This window comes from Populus euphratica, unplaced genomic scaffold, assembly GCF_000495115.2.
Source record: "Populus euphratica unplaced genomic scaffold, PopEup_1.0 scaffold241.1, whole genome shotgun sequence".
NCBI lineage: Eukaryota > Viridiplantae > Streptophyta > Magnoliopsida > Malpighiales > Salicaceae > Populus > Populus euphratica.
In genome coordinates, this window is record NW_011500067.1 from 371681 (window position 1) to 392386 (window position 20706).

The window sequence follows — 20706 nt, forward strand, 5'->3', positions numbered from 1 at the left end:
AACCAAATTATCAAATTTCTTTTACTTTTTTAAGAATATGATTGTCTTAAAAAATTGATTTGATACTTGGAGTTGCCCGGTCCACCAATCTAGTAAATACTAAAAAGTATGGAGTTTTCATTATATCGATTTACTATACTAAATTTTTATTTTTTCAATTTTATTTTCAAACCTTTTTCTTATAATTGCAGCCTTTTATACCCAAATTCATGATCAATTTATCAAAGATTATTTAGAGATAAAATTGAAACAAAGAGGGCCAAATTGTAAACAAAAGGAAAAATAATGACCAATTTAAAATTCAAGAAAAAAGTTATTTTCAGTCCTCACACTTTCCATTTTCTTCTTTTATATCCCTATAGTTTCCAGACATTTATACTTTATTCCGAAAACCTGTGTTTTTTTTTTTAATATTTCACTTTTAAGTTAGAGAGAGGGGATAAGAAGTGACAAGTAATCAATTTGGTCACTTTACAGCAACAAAACTCTTTGTTCCTATTATTCATTGGTCCATTCGACAAGAAATGTTTAATTGTGGTTGTTTGCAACCTTAATCTTACATAGTGACACGACTAAAAGATTGATGTCTTCTCCCAAGTGCAGGAGTGTCGAAGTAATAAATAACCCGGAAAGACCGGGGTCGAACCACAGGGAGATTAAAAACATGCTTTGGTTAAGGAGTTATTGATACTTCAAGTGCAAAATGATGATATAAAACCATGATAAAAATGCACTTTTAAGTACTAATCACATAGAGAATCAAATTGTGGTAGAAAGAAGAAATTTTCTCTAGTTTGTTGTGTTTTTGAACTGTTTTTAAGTTTTTTTGGGTTGTTAAATTAATTTTGGTCGTTTTAGGGATATTTATTAAGTGTTTTTAAGAGAAACAATATTGAAAAATAAATTTATAAGTAAAAAACTTTTTCACCTCTAATTTTTAGCCATAATTGATGTTTGGATTATGAGGAGAAGTAGGCAATGAGTCGCCTACTTTTATTTTATTTTTCTTCAAAATAAAATAATTAAGGGCATCTTGCACTTTAAAAAGGAATAAAAGTCCAGCAAACATATAAACCTAAACTAGAAGGATTACGTGTTTGGTCACCTAAACAAGGCCCACAAACATGATTCTTTTTTTCTCATTCCAACTTTATTCTTTAATGTTGGGTTTTTATTAAAAAAAATTTATTGCCTTTGTTTTAAAAAGTTTAATATATTTTTTTAATAGAATATTATCTAATTTTTTACTTTGTCAAATAAGATTTCAATATTTTTTTCTAATATTAGAAGACATTCTTTTTGTGTAACTAAACTTATTTTTTTCTTTAATTTTATTTAATCACTTTTCTATGCATGTCTTTTTCATTATCATTTTATTAAATACAATCGAGTGTATAACTCTTGTTTCACTATCATATATCTATATCCACATCCATCTTTTAACTTTGTAATTTTGTTCTTATTAAATATTGTTTAATGTTTACTAGATTTTCACATAAATTGATAACATTTGTTTCTTCTAATATGTGCTTCCTTACATAATTGTTTTCTTTGATTTTATTCAATAACTTTCATGTGCATTTTTATTTTTTTTATTATTATCATTTATCAAATATAAAATTAATTGTAACAAATAAAGTTATTGAACATAACTAGGTACATAATCCATGTTGTGAGATCAAATATCTTAATTTATATTTATCCATTGATTTTTTCAGTATAGTGATCATTAATAACTAGTTTTTTTTTGCATTATTAGCATTGATGATTCTTAATTTATTTAATCAAATACAAGCATAATCTTTTTGATTTGTAATTAGATTTTTTTATGTTAAAAAATAGCCTACTCATTTGGTTTTATGTTGTAATTTTTTTAATTCCACTCAAAATGATTCATGAGTTAAATAGCTACTACAAAACTATATAGGATTAACTTGTAGCTGTTTATTTACTCCATATAAAAAATAATTTGACAAAACATAACCATTCAAATAGCTTAATTTATTTTGTTTGAGCCAGACCCAAATAATATATTAAGTGGAGCCTAAATGATACCTACTAATTTCTTTATTCACTTATAACTATATTTTATTAGATGAGTTATCAATTTCTTTTTTGAAAAAAGAGATAAATATGTGGTATCTTCAATGGCTAAGGTGTGAAAATACTCTATCTCTACAATTATATATCACCTAGCTCCAAACACCTATTTTTGCTTACAGCTCCAACATGTTCATCTTCCCTCTTGAATTAGACAAACTTGAGCATCATAGATTTTCGCAAAACACATGGAATTTTGTTTATAGGTTACGACTCATGCATCATCGCATAATTATAAACTCTAGCCCTTTCCATGACTTAACCCGGTGGAAGGAATTTGTTATTTTTCTTTGCATCTGGGTTCGAATTTTATTGTGCATATTTGTCACTCCCGTGGTACTTTACATGTTTACTATACTTGCAGGATGTTCAGTGGGCGTAAGATTAGTCGTGGTACGCGCAAACTGACCCATATTCCCGTGGTACCTTACATGTGTACTAGACTTACAGGATGTTCAGTGGGGCGTAAGATTAGTCGTGGTATGCGTAAGCTGGCCCAGACACCTAAATAAATAAATAAAAAAAACCCTAGCCCTTTTCATAACCCAACCCGAGAAATATGTTTGGTATCAAAGATAGTGATTATTTTTTAAATAATTTTTTTGTATTAAAATATATATTAATAATTTTTTTTATTTTTTAAAAATTATTTTTAATATCAGGCTATCAAAACATTCAAAACGTAAAAATTATATTAAATTTTAAAAAAAATAAAAAATAATTTTTTTTTTAAATTAAAAAGAAATAACTTCAATCACATTTCCCACTGTTATAATACACGGGTTTTCCAAGATTTTCTCCAAACATTAAAACTACTTAGTTTTAGTTATATTTTTAAAGTCAAATGGGTGCTGAGTCACAAGTTAACTCAGTGCGTGAATAATGTTAGAGAAAGTTCATTCTCTCGATATAAAGCCCTATCCAAGTCAAGTACAGTCAACAGGTTGAACAGTAGGATCGGCCGGGTTCACAAACGATGTGACGAACCAATCAATTCAGTATTACCGAAAAAACCTCCATCAAAATCACATCTGAAAGCAAGGACAAGGTCACAAGGCGTATGTTAGCGGCCACTCTCTTTTTATCTCCCCATTAAGGGATTCTTTTATTATCGCCCTCATGTCTCTCTCTTTACCTTCACACCTTTGATTTGCGTATTGTTTAAGTTTCTTTGAAACATCCAAGTCTTGGCCTTCTTGGAAGCTTCATTTACAGTTCAATATCAGAGAAATATAACAACTTGAATCTCTTTCCCATTTTTAAATTGATTTTTTTTCGTGAGGTAAGAACCGATCTTGGTTTTCATTTAACTTCAGTTTTGATTTGACTTCAGAATATTTCGTTCTTGAGTTTATTGTTGATAATACTGAATCATGGGTTTTGCTTGTCTTAGAGTTTTGATTGTTTGTGAAAGCGGGTCTGGTAAATTTAGAGCTCCTAATTTAAGTGTTTTGAAATAGGAAGTTTGATACTTGGTTGTTTTGGTGGTGAAGTTAATGATCTCGAGAGAGAGAAAATACTGATTTTTTTTTCCTGGAATTTTGCGATACATTCTTGGTGTATATGGTCATTTAGAAGTGGTAAATGAGATTACTTTTCGGCAATATTTTGTGAGATATGTTCTGTTTGGAACTTGATTTGGTTAAATTATGAAATCTTGGAAGGTGATTTGATAGGTGACAGTCATGGGGTTTGCGATGCTGAATCTATTATTGATTTCTTAAAAAATAATGGAATTTGAATTTGGGATTGAGACATTGATCTGGGTGGAAAAAATTATGGTGTGAGTTGTTTTGATTATTTGATTGGATGAAATCAGTGATTTAGAGTTAGTCTCGAGAGTTACTTGTGGTTACCATTTAGATTTTCTTATTGTTGAGTTTAGAGTGTGCTTTAAAAATGGACGATACTGAAGATGATGCAAGGTACCCACCAAATCCATATGGGGATAACAACCAGCAGAGTTATGGTTCTAATCGTCACAAACTTCTTGTGGGCAATGCTATGTATCTTAGGGAAGTTGATGATCAATATTCCATTGATGAAGATGAGATCGCTGATGAAGAAGAAGAAGAAGAAGAAGATGATGATGAACATGAATTAGGAGTGGAAGATGGGGAGAATAATCAGAAAAATGGCCTCCATTATGGGGGAAAAGATGTAGATGTGGATGAGGAGGAGGAGGAGGAGGGTGTTGATGATGAAGAGGATGAGGATGATAATCAAAAGTACAATAGGAGAATAGAGGAGGATGAGGATGATAATGAAAAGTATAATATGAGGATAGACAATGATGATGATGATGATGATGATGATGGCGATATAGAAAGGCATCCGAAAAAGCTAAAGCTAAAGAGTTTAGTTTCAAGTTATGAATTTGCTCCTCGTGTTCCAGCACCTCCTGTTGCAGTTCCAGCAGGGCCAAAACCATCAGTTGGTGGACGCAATCCGCTTACAGACTGGACTGAGCGTGAAACATTCGTTTTGCTAGATGCTTGGGGTGATAAGTTCTTGCAACGTGGGAAGAAGAGTCTTCGATCTGACGAATGGCAAGAAGTTGCAGAGAAGGTGTCAGAGAAATCAAAGATTGAGAGGTCAGACACGCAATGTAGGAATCGATTGGATACATTGAAAAAGAAGTACAAAATCGAGAAGATTAAATTAGCAGAGGGAGGCAGTGGTGCTAGCAAATGGGTTTATTTCAAGAAGTTGGATATTCTAATGTCGACATCGGCTCAGCAAGGTGGACTCTCCTGTGGGCTGGACTCGGGAGAGTATGTTTTCATGAACCCGAATGCATATTCAAACCATGCCAATGGATTGGATGGGATGCGGGATAGTCCAGGGAATTCGGAATCAGCACATGATGAGGATGATTCGGATGGGCTCCCACCCAAGAAGAGAAGGCTTGGAAGAGAGTCAAGAAACTGCAATGAGCAGTCCTCTTTTGGTTTGCTTGCAGATTCTATTCAGAAATTTAGTAAGATCTATGAGAAGATTGAGAGTAGTAAAAGGCAGCAGATGTTGGAACTAGAGAAGATGAAGATGGATTTTGAGAGGGATTTGGAAATGGAAAAGAGGCAAATTATTGAGAGAGCAAAGGCAGAGATAGCCAAAATTCATCAAGACAGTGAAGATGAGGACACCATGTCGGCCAGTAGTGCTTAACATTGTATAATTCTGTCTCTGATTCTGTGTAACATTTAATGAGTTTCCTTTCTGCTCCTAGCTGTGCAATACTGGGGGCCTTTTCATGTTCTTTCCCATGTCGCTACTGAATAGCTTATTGTATTAGTTTTAATAAAATAAATGGGTAAAGAAGATGATTACTCCTGACTGTTGTGGCTATCGTGTCTTCTTTGTTCAATATCTGCTCGTGGTGGATGATATCGTGTCTTCTTTGTTCATTATTTTCTTCTTCTTGTGGTTTGTTGGTACTGAGAGCACCCTTGCTTGACTGGCATTGCCAGGAAATAAATTCAGCTAGTTTGTTTGCATGCAAGTGCGGAGGACATAATAAATTCCACCATCCTAAATCAGCCTTGTTATGTACCCTGATAAGGATCAGTTGGCTTATTCTGTCGTCTGTGAAACTTGTGTTCTTTGTAGAGGTTTTAAGAATGGCATCGAAGGTCATTTATAGATGGATCTTATTGCCTTGTCTCAGGAATTATGCTGCTAGAGCACCAGCGCGGCATTGTTAGCTGGAAATGCAGAAGAAATTATAACAGTGAGCAAAATTTAAGATTGTTTAGCCGTTGCTTTCCCCACGCAATTTTCGAGTAATAAAATAAGTTCTGAAGTACTTGACCAAAATCCATTGGTTCTGAAACCGGAGGGTCCTCACCACTGGCAACTTCGGCATTTTAAGTGGCATCATCTTTTTTCTTTATTCTATACAACAGTCAGCACTTCCTAAGCTATTATTAAAAAAATTAAAACTGTAATAGCAATTATTTTTCGAAGTATTTTTATAAAATATATTCATAAAAAAAAGAATGTGCATCTCATCTCCAAGCCTTTCAAAAACCAAGAAGAATTGCTCTGGATCTTTCAGGGTATTAACATCCAAAGTTGGTTCCAGATTCACGGTAGGTTGACTGTTGAATCAAGACATAAAATGCTTTGATAAATACATTTTTTCCTTGCCGGCTTGACATCGTTTGAAAAAATGGCGTTGGCAGGTTCTGAAGTTGTATCTAAAATAGTTTTGCTTCTTTGTGATGATGCCAAACTAAATACCAGCACTCTGGTGACGCAAGCACGCTATCATCATTTCACCGTAATGGTGAGCCATGTCTATGTCTCCACAACCTGCTGCCTAAAGATCTAAAACATCGGTGTTTTTCTGCAAGTATTCTGATGCAATCAATCGCAACTGAACTTTCTGCCTTCGTAGATTTGCAACAACTTGAGTGGCATCTCTTCGGACCTCCAAGGTCGATTTCAGAAGACAAACGTTGAGAAGAAGTGTGTTCTCTCTGAAGAACTCCTCTGTCAATTGTGCGAGGGCTTTTTGGACTGCATAAGACTCATCATTGTCATCAACAATTGACTTTAAAGCCCTGATATGTTTAGCCATCGCTGCCTTCTTCTCTTCTTGTTTTAGATCTGCCTTCTTCTTCTCTTCTTGTTTTAGATCATAAGAACCAGAGGAACAAATATAACACAAAAGACAGTGAGTTTCTCTAACTATTTCGGCAGGTGTGGTCTGAGTTTTGGTTTAAAAAAATATTTGAACAAATCCCTTAATATCAACAAAAGACGGTGAGTTTCTCCAACAATCCGAGTCTTTTATATGGTGGACGAGAGAGATCAAATTCCATGCGGATTGCTTTACCGACTCCCTTTTACAAAGGAGATGAGAGACCGAATCGAATGTGGAATGCAACCATGGACCTTATGTCTCATTCAATTGAATGTGGAATGCAACCCATTTGGCACAACAACCTGAGGGTTTTCTTGAGATCCATGTGAAAGAGATCAGCGGTAGAAAGAACCACAGCTACAAATGCCATTACCATTCCCTCTAATGAGCTAGTCAAAGATTTCGGACATGCCCTCTAGAAGTAAGTTCGTCATCAATAAAGTCCACTATATATGGACATCCTGTCTCTTTAGAACATGCACCTAGTATTTGAGCACCTCCTGTTTTCTAAGTTCATCCTGCTGTATATAAAACGAACAAATAGTTCACTTGAGTCGGTGAGCAATCTATGAAATGAACTAGGCAGTCTGCGTCCAATCTAGGCTGCCTTCTTCTTTGTCACAAACCTGAGCTCTTAAGCTTCTTGATCTTTGATTTCAATATGTATCAGAGCTAAATTCCTCAAGCTCCAAAAACTCTCCTTGAGGAACCCTTCCAATCCATTCATCAAGCTCACCACTACGAATTTCCTCTTTTGGAGAGCTCAAATACTTCCTTTGGATTAGTAATGATGGCCTCATTAGTTTGTGGCTGTTAGCAAATGAGAAAGAAGATGTCCTGAGCATGATCTGTTGTGGGGATACAACTTATTCTATTTGGAACTCTCTCTGCGAGAGCAGTTGTTTCCGAACATCGAAGAAACTGAGGCTCAATTGAAAAATGCACGCTACAGCGTGTCCAAGGGTACTTTTCTCATTTGATGAATACATTTGAAGAGGGAGAGGAAATCATGGAGGAAGAGGTCCAAACTTCTTCAATCAGAATCACTCTAGCAACAACATCCAAACATGCAATTTTTCAAATCAAGGAAATTAAGTTCTACAACAATGAAAATAGGAGAGGACAACCCAAGCAAGCAAAATCAAAATCACGATAAAGCAGTTTGTTAAATTTATCATCACGATAATTACAAATCAAATAAATGTTATTTTGGATATGATCATTATGCTACTAATGAAGACAACACTCAAGCCTTGGAAGCCGTGAATTTGAATGGTAATAGAGATCCACATTTCTATGCTGTAACTTTAGAAATACGGCAAGCCCATTTTTGGGCATCCAAATTGAAAATTCCTGCAACATTTAGAGAATAAGAAAGCTATCAAAGTCTCAAGCTGGCTTTAAAAAAACACGTTGTTAAAAAATGTTATTAAATTCTATTACAAATTTTCCTATTTTTCAAGAAGTTCCATCCATCAATACCCCCACCAATTTAACTTATTCATCAGCTGCTGGCCAACTCTTGGACCCCTCATCGTCCATGCTCGGATTCATCTTGTTTCTGATCTCATGAATATGCCTACAGAGTTGGAATTATGACTACTGATATAGGTTAAACAGGTCATTTGAAATTAAGAAGTGTGCTGTTAAGTCCAGACAATAATGGAAGCTAGTGGGTTCTAATTTGATATGCTAGTAACAAGAAATTAAAAGGCAATGGAGTAAGAAGCAAAAATAATATATATATAAATAAATATATATATATATATATATATATATTTTACCACCGATAATAGGGATTTATCAAAGAAGAAAATACCCAAGTACAAAGTCAAAGGTGCTCTTCCGTTAAAGCAAGGAGGAAGGCTATCACAATAAACAACTACAGAAGAACTCTGGGACACATGACGAGCAATGTTATGAGCAGCTGGCTTGATATGACGCCGAACATGATTGATTTTGGAGATGCCACATTCTCCAGCATAGAAGAAAGTCTATCGCATAAGCTGCTACATCCCAGCTTGCTGACCTTCGCTGATCTCCATAGCAATCTCCACTTGTTGCAGATCCATACACTTTATCCAACTAATTAAGAGCTTACTTAATGGAAATAGCCTCCATTGCTTTAGGACTAGCCACCCTGGAATTGAAGACAGCTTTTGCAGGAATAAACCCACCATGCATATTCCTGAGCACACACCCACTTCCAACACGTTTTTGAGTCCTGAACCCAAGCAGAATCTACATTACATTTAATGAACCCCTAGCTCAGGAGATCTCCACTGATAGGAGTTATCAATATTCTGAACAGGAGAGGTTACAAGAGATAAATCCATGGACTCCGTTGCAGCAACGAATTCCACAAGTTGTGCATCAGCTAGGACCAGGACAAGCATAGGGAGGGTGAGCGTTATCAAAGATTACATCATTCTATGCTTCCAAATCCGCCATACAATTAAAGCTACCCTCTGCATCAGAAACCCACATCAAGGGACTTCCCATATTTCTTAGCTAGAAAAGCCACCAGTCGAAAAAAAAGGAGTCACTGCTAATTCCCCTCATATCCGATTAAAGCGAAGAAATGAACCAAACAATCCTAGCTACTTCACAGGTAGTGAACAGGTGCTGAACAGTTTAAGATTGGCGGCAAAATGGTCATCGATCCTATACTTGGAACCCTCTACTGCTCAAGTTATTCCTTACCGCTATAGCACCTGAGCAGCATCGCCTAATAATCTGTTTTATCTATTTAGGAAACTTCAAATATCATTTTTCAGCTCAAGTTTGTTTGTAAATGAATAAAGTAAAAAAATATTTTTATTTTATATTGAAAACAAACATTGTTTTTTAAGTATTTATAAGTATCAATTTTTTTATGTAGTCAATGGAGTAAAAGTTATGGTGGATGAGTTTTCCTAATGAACTCTTTATTGTTATTATATAAATATTTATAATATTAATAGCATTTGATAATAAAAAAGAAACCTTTGAAAAATTCAAAGAATTCAAGAAAAAAAAAAAAAAAAGAAGAATTAAAATTCTTAAAAGTGATAGAGGTTGTGAGTACTTTTCTAGGAAGTTTTCTATATTTTTAATAAAAATCAAAAGAAAAAAAGAATTAAAATTCTTAAAAGTGATAAAGGTTGTAAGTACTTTTCTAGGAAGTTTTCTATATTTTGTAAAACAAATAGAATAATTCATCAAATGACCGCACCATATATACCAAAATATAATGGACTTGCTGAAAAGAAAAATAGAATTTTAGTGGATATGGTCAATGACATGTTTTTGAATATTAAGTTACCAAATAATTTATGAGGTGAAGTTTTGCTTACTACATGTCATATTTATAATAGAGTTTCATCTAAAAAATTACATGTTTTTCCTTATAAAATATGAAATAGTAGAAAATAAAATTTAAATTATTTTAAAATATGTGGGTGTGTGGCTTTTTATAAAGTTTTTTATGCTTAAAGAATAAAATTAGAACCTAAGGGACTTAAAAATATTTTTGTTGGTTATGCATAAAATTCAAAAACTTATAGGTTTTTGATTTTAGAAACTAATATGATAATTAAATATGTACATGTTGAATTTATTTTAATAAATTCATAAGTAATTCAAATATGTAAGAACCAGATCTAATAGTGATGACTCTTATCTTAATTTAAAGTGAAAAACATAAAAACCTGAAAGTAATAAGTTCAAGTGAACTTTAAGAGAGTTAAAAGGAAAAACATTTAGATATAAATTTTATTTCTATTTATTTAATTGTATTTTTAGTGGAAGATGATAAAAACACGATAATGAAAATAACACCTATGATCTTAAATGTAAAAGATTATCCAAAGACATTCTATGAAACTATGTCTTCTAGGAATGTTGTCGTTTAGAAAGAAATGGATTTAACGTTATTTAATAATACTTGGGTTCTATTAAATTTAAATGGGTGTTTAAAAGAAAATATAATATTGATTATTCCATACAAACCTTAAGGTAATATTAGTTGTCAAAGGTTTTACTCAAAAGAAGGGTATTGATTATTATGACACTTATCCTCCAATTAAAAGAATTACATCCATTAGAGTTTTAATTATTTTAGCATCAATTTATAGATTATAAAACCTTTAGGAGAAAGTATGTATGGAGCAACTTAAAGGGTTTTATACTTCCTAAAAATAAGAAAAAAATATATAAATTGGTAAAGTGTTTATATGATTTAAATCAAGCTCCAAAACAGTGATATAAGAAATTTAATAAAGAAATTTTGTTAAATAGTTTTCATCATAACGGTGTTGAAATGCATTTATTCTAAATTTATAAAAGATTTTAGTGTGATTATTTGTCTCTATATAGATGATACGTTAATCTCTAGCACCAATATGATTGGAATAGTTGAAATAAAAAAGAATCTCATTTTTATTTTTAAAATGAAAGATCTCAGTGAAATGAATACAATTTTAGGTATCAAAGTTAAGAAATATAATATTAGTTATGCACTTAATTAGTCATGTTATATTAAAAAAATATTCATAAATTTTAACATTCTCAATATAAAAAAGTCTAATAACTCATTTGACTTTAATGTGAAGTTAAATGATAATTGTGATAAAACAATAACATAACTAAAGAATATTTCAATGTCATTAAAAGTCTTATATATATTATGCATTGAACAAAATTAGATATCACAACTAGAGAATATGTTAGTGTCATTGAAAGTCTTATATATGTTATTTATTGAACAAAACTGGAAATGTAAGTTAATAAGATATATAAGCAATTCGAATACGGATCATTGGAAGGTTATTGCAACATTCTTTGGTTATCTAAAAAAAAAATGATCAATTTAGGTTTGTTTTATTTTGATTTTCTAGTCATGTTCAAAAGATATTATGATGCAAGTTGAATAACTAGTTTGAGTGATAATAAATCAATATCAAAATGAATATTTTTTCACTCGGAGGAGGTGCAATTATCTTTGGCATCTAAGAAACAACATGCATCTCTCATTCTACTATGAAATTGGAATTTATTGCTATGATTATTGCGGATAAAGAAGTAGAAAGAATAAGAAGTCTATTGTTAGATATTAAGGTGTAATCATAATCTATGTCAGCTTTTTCTTTAAACTATGATAGTGAAGTAACTATGTCTCGAGCTTATAGTAGTATCTACAATGGTAAATCAAGACATATAAGTATTGGATATGGATATGTTTAAGAATTGATTACAAATGAGATAATCATTATTGTCGATGTGAAGTATATGAATAATTTAGCTAATTCGTTCCCAAAAAGACTATTTAGAGATATGGTAAAGAAAACAACTAGTGAAATGAGATTAAAACTCATTATTAAAAATACCGGTAATGGAAACCCAACTTTAGCAAGAAACTTTATCTCTAAGTTTAATGGGTAATAACAAGTTACTGTTTAATATACGTTGGACATTGATAATTAATTTTGAAATATGTTCTAATAGTATTCAATTTGTTGTGTTATATAAAAAAGGATGATCATAGGTTCTTAATGAAATTTAAAGTTTATGTTTAATATAACAGAGACATATATAATTTTATATATATGAATATAGAAGTGATACTATTTTTTATAATTGTTTTTTTTTTGTAAATATTCATGAAAATGAGATTTTAGCATATGGTCATAATAAATGCTAAACAATTGTAAATCTTTTTAAGAGTTTGGATAGTATTGTGTATATAGTATTTTTTTATTTTACACTAAAATTTTTGGTTTAATCCACAGATATCAATAACTTTAGCAAGATTCAAGTTCTAAAACTAATTAGAGATTTAAATTACAAAATATCTTATTATAAGTATAATTCTATCAAGTGAAAAAACATTCATTGCAAACTAGTGAGAGACTGTTGGTGTAATTTGTAAATGTTTATAAGTGTGAATTTTTATTGTATAGTAAATTGAGTGAAAGCTATGGTGGATAAGTGTGGATAGGCTCTCTTAATGAGCTTTCTAATACTATTATATGGATATGTATAATATCAAAAGATAGCATTCAACACTACTTTAAACTTGGGACTTAATTTTTTAGTAAGATTAATTCTTTTTTGAATTTATTTCTTTTAATTTTTATTATTAGTTTTGGTATTTGCAACTATTAGGATAATATTGAATAACAATTATTTAGTTTAATTCAAAATATAATTATTATTATTATAGTCATATAACTTCATTATAATATCTCAAATATATATAAACTTATTACTATATATATATATTCTCCTTTCAAGCCTCTAGGCCAATTAGTTTTACTTTTACTTTGTTTCTATTCCTGAACAATTTACTAGTATTCCTTATCCACTACTTTGCGGTTTAAATAACCTACTACGAAATCATTGGACCTGGCATAAGAGCGCAAGAGAATATCTTGATTTATCATTATAACTTCCTCTCTTGTAATAATCCCAAATGAGATAATTAACTAGTTTCAGTTACTAAGATTTCCAATATTGCATTAGCATCCTTTAAATTAAACAATTTTGAAACTAGATGGACATTCATGTTGTTCTTCTATAAGTTTTTATAAATACAAATAAATATATATATAGACAAATATGAATAATCATATAAAAAAATTTAATCTATAGTATTTATTTACATAATATAAATTTGAAAATATAGGTTGAGGGAAGGATTAATCTTTTAATCTTAAAACAATTTACTACTTCTCCTCCTATGCTTATAGTTTGATTGCAATATTATTTCCCAAATCTACTTAATACTTTAATCTCACTCGCGACCTAAATTTATAAACATCACGCTCTTAAAAATATATGTAAGAAGAAATATTTAACAAGAGAGATAAAAAAAAATATAGGGTTAATTTCAATTACTTTGACCATTGGTTGGTTCGGCCTAAGGAGTGTGTTGGCACTATCAGTAGTCAAGATGAAGAAGTCGGGCTAAGGACTCTTTACCCTCGATTCTTAGCATCTCAAGGAGATGATCCTCCTAGGGCTTCTATTAGGCGAGAGCATCCCTTTCTATTTAGATATCTTCGAGTGCTGGATGAGTATGGGCCCCGGTTCTTAGAAAGAGATTCGTGATTGCATCCTTCTTTCCATTTTTTGTCATCAAAGTATAGGTTCTACCTTCCGCTTGCCCTTCGATCCAGCTGCCCAAGCGCTCTTAATAGATTGCTATGAAAGATCTGTCTTCTTGTCTCACGAGTCCCGTGTTACTAATGCTATTTCCCAGCAACCGCCCCAGCCTTGTGATTCCGAACCAGGACGAAATTCTTTACTTACTCTATTTGGAATGGCACCCGAGGGGTTACCCGATCTAAGTCTTCCCCCCGAGCCTTTAGAAGAGGAGCCCCCTCGAGTCCTAAAAACTAGGGAACTACCCTTAAGTTTAAGTCTGGAGGAAAGTCCTAAAAACTAGAGAACTACCCTTAAGTTTAAGTCTGGAGGAAATTCTCGTTATAAAAAATCCTTTGAATTCGGGGGGAGCTAGACGAATGGCATGGAAACTTCCTTTCCTAGAGAAAGCAAATTCTTTCGTTAGTGAACCAAGTTCAGTGATCCAATCAGTCTGAATCAGACAGAAGACACTCTAACTCGAAGATCAACACTCACAAGAAGGAAGGCATGATTAAGAAGATAGTGAATTTTATGTGGAATCGTATTTTGAATATAGAATTCCTATTGAAATTATATATATATATATATATATATAGGTTCCCTTTTGAAATCTATATCGGAACAATTCAAATAGTTAAATTATGTTTTTTATTTGAAAATACACTATTTTTTGTATTAAAAAAAAGACAAAACCCTTTTCTTTAAAAAAATACAAATCTATTCACTTAGAATAGAATTTTTTTGTTCAAAAACATCAATAAAGTAGACATAAAAGAGATAAAGAGAGAGAGTAATAATGAAAAGTATCTACATTAGGTGATGTAGCTTTTGACTTTAAACTTTTCCTAGCCAATAAAAAAGTGAATATGATGCTTTTGATTATTCAATATTTTATGTGTATCTAAACAATAAAGATCACATAATTTCTTTTCATAAAATTTTTATTTTCATGGTTGTGTTTCCTTTAACCACAAACAAGTTATAGTTTTTATGAATGCTTTAAAAAATTTAGTATTTTTTGTTCTTATAGAAATAAAATTGTTTCACACTTGTGTAGATGATTTATTATTAAAAGTGTCATAAAATACTCCATTTAGAAACATTAAAACCTAAGCTTATTCTAGTAATCGATGTTGGCAACATTATTTTTTATAAGAATGCATAAAAACGCTAATACTGAATTGATATAAGATTTGAATGTTCTTTTGAATCTAAATTTTGTGATCTTTAGTCAACTAGATTGAATTTCTATTATGGTAATTCTTTAAATATAAGTTTTAATGTTATCTTATTTGATGATTTATCAACTTGCTTTATTATTAAACTTTTGATATGTGAATATGTGATGTTATAATTTGACTTTATACAGTCAAAGATGATTCTATTTAATCAAAATTAATTAAAACTAAATTACAAAATCTATATTAATTGCGTAAGATACAAATTTAATTAATGCTTTTATAAATTCAATAAACTTATTTTTCCATACATATTGTGCGCAACTATTTGTGTATGTGCACGTACAAATATAAATTTTTTGCCTTTTTCCTTAACTATTTCATTATATATAAATATAAACCTATGCTTTGCCGTAAGTCATAAATTTTTTTTATAAAAAAAAAAAAAACACTAAGTATGCAGTCTATTTCAATATATTTTTTTACATAAAAAAATTAAAGTGTAAATTAAAAATTTTATTCAAACATCTAATCAAATAAATTGATAATCATCTATATAAATAAACAAAAAAATTATTAACAACAACTTAAAAAATACTGAAAAAATTAAGAGATGGTTGTAGATCAAAATGCTTGCTCTCACAAAATGAGACATTTACTTGTTTGTGTCTACTAATTTGTTTATTAAAATTAATAAAAGATAATAAAAATAAAAATACATATGAAATTGAGTGAATAAAATAAAAAGAAAATAAATATTATAAAAGGCTAGATATATTAGAATTATTATTTCAAAATAAATATTTTTTATAAAATAAATCATATCTTTATAAAATAAAAAGAAATTCTTTAAAAATTAAATACAAAACTAAACAATTTTTTAAAAAAGCCTCTATCCAAAAAAGACATGCAAAATTCATGATTTAGGTCATGATACTGAAATAAATCAATTTAAAAAAAAATTAAAGATAACTACAAAACAAACTTTTTATATAAACAAATAATGTAGAATGATAAAATCATAAAAAAATAAGAAAAAAAAATTTCTAACCAGATTAAATCATAAATCTCGTGACTCGTGTTATTAGATCAGAAACATGACAAACAAAAAAAATCATGATGCCCAACCCCAAACAAATCAGATATTGAAGAATGAAACCGAAAAAAAAAATCAATCAAATAAAAAGCTATAATTAAAAGAATAAAGGTGAAAATAAAAAAATAATTAAAAAAATTATAATTAAAGGAAGGTAAAATTGAAAAGAAAAGAACTTTAACAAAAGGAAAAAGAAATTAAAAGAATGAGTGCTAAATTGAAAAAAAAAAAAAAAACATGAACTTTGATTGAATGACAAAATCAAAAACCAAAAGAATAAGGAGCGAATTGAAGAAAAAAAATATGACGCATTATAATTTAAGGACTAAATTAAAAATATATATATAAAAAACTTTCAAGGGCCAAGAATGAAAATATGTAGTCAAAAACAAAAAAAGCTAATTAAAAAAAAAACAAAAGAAAACAGACATGCATTTTTTTATGGAAGAGAAAAAAACAACAAATGACAACAAACTATTTATCATTCATCATTATGCGTCATATAAAGAGAAAAAAATTGAGTCAGAGCTTTTAAAGATATGACAGAACAAAAAATTTAACCATCAAGAGATATCACATGCATTGCTCAAAAATAATGAGTGTGAACAAAAATCATGAGTGCTTTCCTCGAAGCCCAAACTCCTAAAACTTTTTGATTTAAAAGTTAATTATTAAATGTAAAATTTTCAAAATATTTTCTATTATTATAAAATTAATCAAAATATCCTTCTAATAAGATAAAATATCTTATCACCCCTGAATACTTGCTTTAAACTTTTCCTAGTCCAAGAGCAAAAAAATTATTTTAATATTTTGTAAGAACCAAAAAACAGATGTACCCATGCCTCGCAGTTCAATAATTTTCTAATCTAGACATAAAAAGTACTTTAACTATTCAAAAAAGTTAAAAAAACTTCTTTCAAGGGCCAAGAATGAAAATACGCAATAAAAAAAAAGCTAATTAAAAAAAAAAACAAAAGAGAATAGACATGCATTTTTTAAAACAACAAATGACAACAAACTATTTATCATCCATCATTATGCGTTATACAAAGAGAAAAAGATTGAGTCAGAGCTTTTAAAGATATGAAAGAACAAAAAATTTAACCATCAAGAGATATCACACGCATTGCTCAAAAATAATAAATGTGAACAAAAAATCATGAGTGCTTTCCTCGCACTAACACGTGAAGCCCAAACTCCTAAAACTTTTTGATTTAAAAGTTAATTATTAAATGTAAAATTTTCAAAATATTTTCTATTATTATGAAATTAATCAAAATATCCTTCTAGTAAGATAAAATATCTTATCACCCCTAAACACTTGCTTTAAACTTTTCCTAGTACAAGAGCAAAAAAATTATTTTAATATTTTGTAAGAACCAGAAAACAGATATACCCTTGCCTCACAGTTCAATAATTTTCTAGACATAAACAAGTACTTTAACTATTCAAAAAAGTTAAAAATACAAAAATAACCTTTGAAGAATTTTTAATTACCAATTTATCATCAGAAAATATCACATCATCTTCAAAATTAAGACACTTGAATTTTCTTCAAATGACAAAATCATATTTTAACCATCACAATGAATAGTTTTTTTTGTGTCCATGTTAATATATTTTCTAAAATGTTTAACCAGCACGTTTTATTGTTTTCTGTTGATGTACGCATACATGTGTGAGAAACAAAAGGTATTAAAAGTTGGGAATACTTGACGATAACAGCACAGAGAATTTTAACCAAAATGGCCATTCTTGTGATTAATAACCCGTAGATTTTTATTAAATAGCATAATTTCAAGTTCCACTTGAGTAAAGGTAGTTTTTTTTTTTGTACTGAAATTAGTAATTTTTTTCATTTAAAAACTGTTTCTTGTAGTTTATTATATTATTTATCTAACATGGACATTAAGGGACTTAATTAAAAAATAAATTCATTCATGGACAAAATCGTGAAATTAATATGAAGACCAAAAGAGCTACAATTAAGGACCTATTTGTGAGAAAAATAAAAATATAAGGACCCAATAATAAAAACAACCACTGCAACAACATCATGCAGCTCTAGATACAAACAGCTCATACTATGAAACAAATCTGCCCATCCAGCATCTATCAAACGGAGTTCACAACAGCACGGTATTATCACACCGCACTGATCTTTCAAAGACAACAAGCATGATAACAACACAAGCTAAGTAGAGCCTTGAATGAAAAGAAGGGCATTTTTTTTAATTCATATTAACAACAACAAAATAACAACCTTGATATTTCTCTCTCAACTTTCTTCTGACAGCAGCAGATTTTGCTCTCCAAAGAGGCAAGCATAGTTGTAAATTATTGCCCAACAAGGCAGGACACAACAAGAGAGAAAGAGGAAGAAACGAACAGCCAAGCCACGACACACAAAGTAGAGATGTAATCAACACCAAGCAAGGCACCGAGAGTGCACAAATACATGAAAACAAAACAGGACAGCAAAGGTGAGGACGAAAGAAATAAACAGACCTGAAAGAGACTAAAATCACCACAGCAATCCCTCTGACGCAAAACTGTGAAAAACTACAGCAAACAATAGAGGCAAGAATAAGCCACAGAGATACAAATTGAGCAAAGATGGAGAGGAAAAATGTAGCGCAACAAAATAGAACCCATGATCAAGAAAGAAAAAAACGAAGAGTGCACATGGAACAAAAATGATTTGAAAACAATGACAAAAGGGAGGGGGATAAAATGACACCCAATAAAATCACACACACACAAATGTTAATCAATGACAGGAACATGTGCAAGCCAAAAAAACAGCCAAGAGATAATACAAATAGCAGTGTAGGTTGAACCATCACGACAAAGAAAAGTAGCCATGTGTGATTATTTTTCTGCATTACATCTAGCACAAAGACAACACAAGCTACCCTACTTAGCTTGTCTGAAAACACCACAACTATCTCTCATCCCAAACGCCTCACATCAGCTAGCAAAACCACCACCAGCACATTCCCCCAACAAAAGCAGACACAAACTCAAAGGGATCGATTTCTAAAGCAAAGAACACGGCACATGAAGCAGTTTCTCATCAATTTTAGATTAAATTTGTTTGTCTGTTTTTATTTTCCAGGCATGTGGCTTAATTGCTTCCTAACCACGTCACTTAATTAAAAAAAACATTGAGCTGCCTTGTTAACTATGTGAAACTTGACAAATGCTTGTATATGATCCACTTCCCCACACAAACTTGACATAAACCAAGATGGCAAAGGACTAAAGAAGACATACAAAAAGACAGCATAGGCAGTAGTTTCGAAGACAATCCCGACCATTTCCCTGCACAATGGCACATGCTATTAAGCAAAACTAATCCTTTCTTCTCGACCAACATCAAAACAAAGAAGAAATTGCACCAAACTTGAGTCTTGAACGGTAAAACTAATAGAAAACTAACTACCTTAGAATGAGAAAATAGCAAGGAAGACAACCAATAAAAAATGGAAGTAGCTTCAATCCCCTGAAGAAAAACATAATGAGCACCCAATAAACAACTATTAGTCAGTACAGAAGCACACAACAAAGCCACGGAGAAAAGGTCAAATAGAAACCAAGGCAACAACACATTAATAAAGACACCTGAGGAAAAAAGACGCATAAACATTATGGAAGGGAGAAATACTAACAAACAAACCTGCAAACTAATTCGCTCCAATAGAAAATAATAACAACAGGAAAAATTTATATGTGGCATCCAAATCCCTATGAAAAAAATTAAAAACATATAAAACCAAGCAATGCACCCTAACCACAAACATCCCAGTAAATATCAGGGGGCTGACACAAAACAGAGGAAGAAAAGACCAAAAAGAACTAAGATTGCAAAAAAGCCAAATGGGAAAGGAATAGTAAACTCATCTGACAATTTCCTAATGAAATTAGACGCCAAATTACCAACTTGGGGCAGCAACAAACCAGAGTATCTGGTCCGAAACCAACTTAACATCAAATCCCCAGAAAAACAGCCCCCATTCTCTCGATGAACAGGACATGGCCAGTGGGTTGTGCATTTAATGCACAATCATCATATACCCAGTAACCATTCCAGAAAAGGTCAACCTAACCATGCAAATCAGCTTCATCTTGCGCCAAAAAAATAAGCAGAAATCACCGACTCCCAGCCACGCCCAACCAAGCCACCATTGCCAAAGGCATTCAAGGAATTAGACCAATTAAAACCCCCTGCCAAGCCACCAAAAGCTTCAAAGAGCTAGGGATAAACCAACAGAGACTAGAGAAATCGGGAGAAGAGACGCGAGAATCCTGGCGAGATCCACTGCTTGAATCCACAGTAGAATAACTCACAGGCCACAGTAAATATCTGATATCGTTTAGCTTTTGTTATAACAATTATAATATAAACCGCCTGTGGAAATTTTTGTCGTCATGATGCATGCAACAAAGCGAGCCTCGTGTTTCGGATTTCGGACATTTAAAGGCCGTTTAGAATTATTCTACACAGAATTTCTTAAAAAACAATGTTTTTTTATATTTTAAAATCATTTTAAAAA

At 31.2% G+C, this 20706-nt stretch overlaps 2 protein-coding genes across 2 annotated transcripts; one reads left to right on the forward strand and one right to left on the reverse strand.

Moving 5' to 3' along the window:
• Positions 1–3002: 3002 nt before the first annotated feature.
• LOC105108279 (trihelix transcription factor ASIL1-like) lies at positions 3003–5445 on the forward strand. Its single transcript, XM_011002533.1, has 2 exons — positions 3003–3382; positions 3494–5445. The coding sequence occupies exon 2, from the start codon at positions 4000–4002 to the stop codon at positions 5266–5268; it is 1269 nt and encodes a 422-aa protein (XP_011000835.1). The 5' UTR covers positions 3003–3382; positions 3494–3999; the 3' UTR covers positions 5269–5445.
• A 3093-nt stretch (positions 5446–8538) lies between these two features.
• On the reverse strand, positions 8539–20686 carry LOC105108278 (uncharacterized). The gene is made up of 3 exons (XM_011002531.1): positions 19427–20686; positions 18414–18712; positions 8539–8972 (listed from the first exon to the last, which is right to left on the reverse strand). Exons 1-3 carry the CDS (start codon positions 19468–19470, stop codon positions 8758–8760), a joined length of 558 nt encoding a protein of 185 aa, XP_011000833.1. The 5' UTR covers positions 19471–20686; the 3' UTR covers positions 8539–8757.
• Between the last annotated feature and the right edge of the window lie 20 nt (positions 20687–20706).

Bases quoted from the DNA above. Each gene is read 5' to 3' on its own strand.
- LOC105108278 (XM_011002531.1), bottom strand. From the start codon at position 19,470: ATGGTCGGGATTGTCTTCGAAACTACTGCCTATGCTGTCTTTTT. The intron at 18,713-19,426 runs GTATGTCTTCTT...TGTTTGCTGTAG, and splicing joins ACTGCCTATGCTGTCTTTTT to TTTTTCACAGTTTTGCGTCA. The intron at 8,973-18,413 runs GTTGTTATTTTG...GCTTGGGTTCAG, and splicing joins GTTGAGAGAGAAATATCAAG to GACTCAAAAACGTGTTGGAA.
- LOC105108279 (XM_011002533.1), top strand. From the start codon at position 4,000: ATGGACGATACTGAAGATGATGCAAGGTACCCACCAAATCCATATGGG.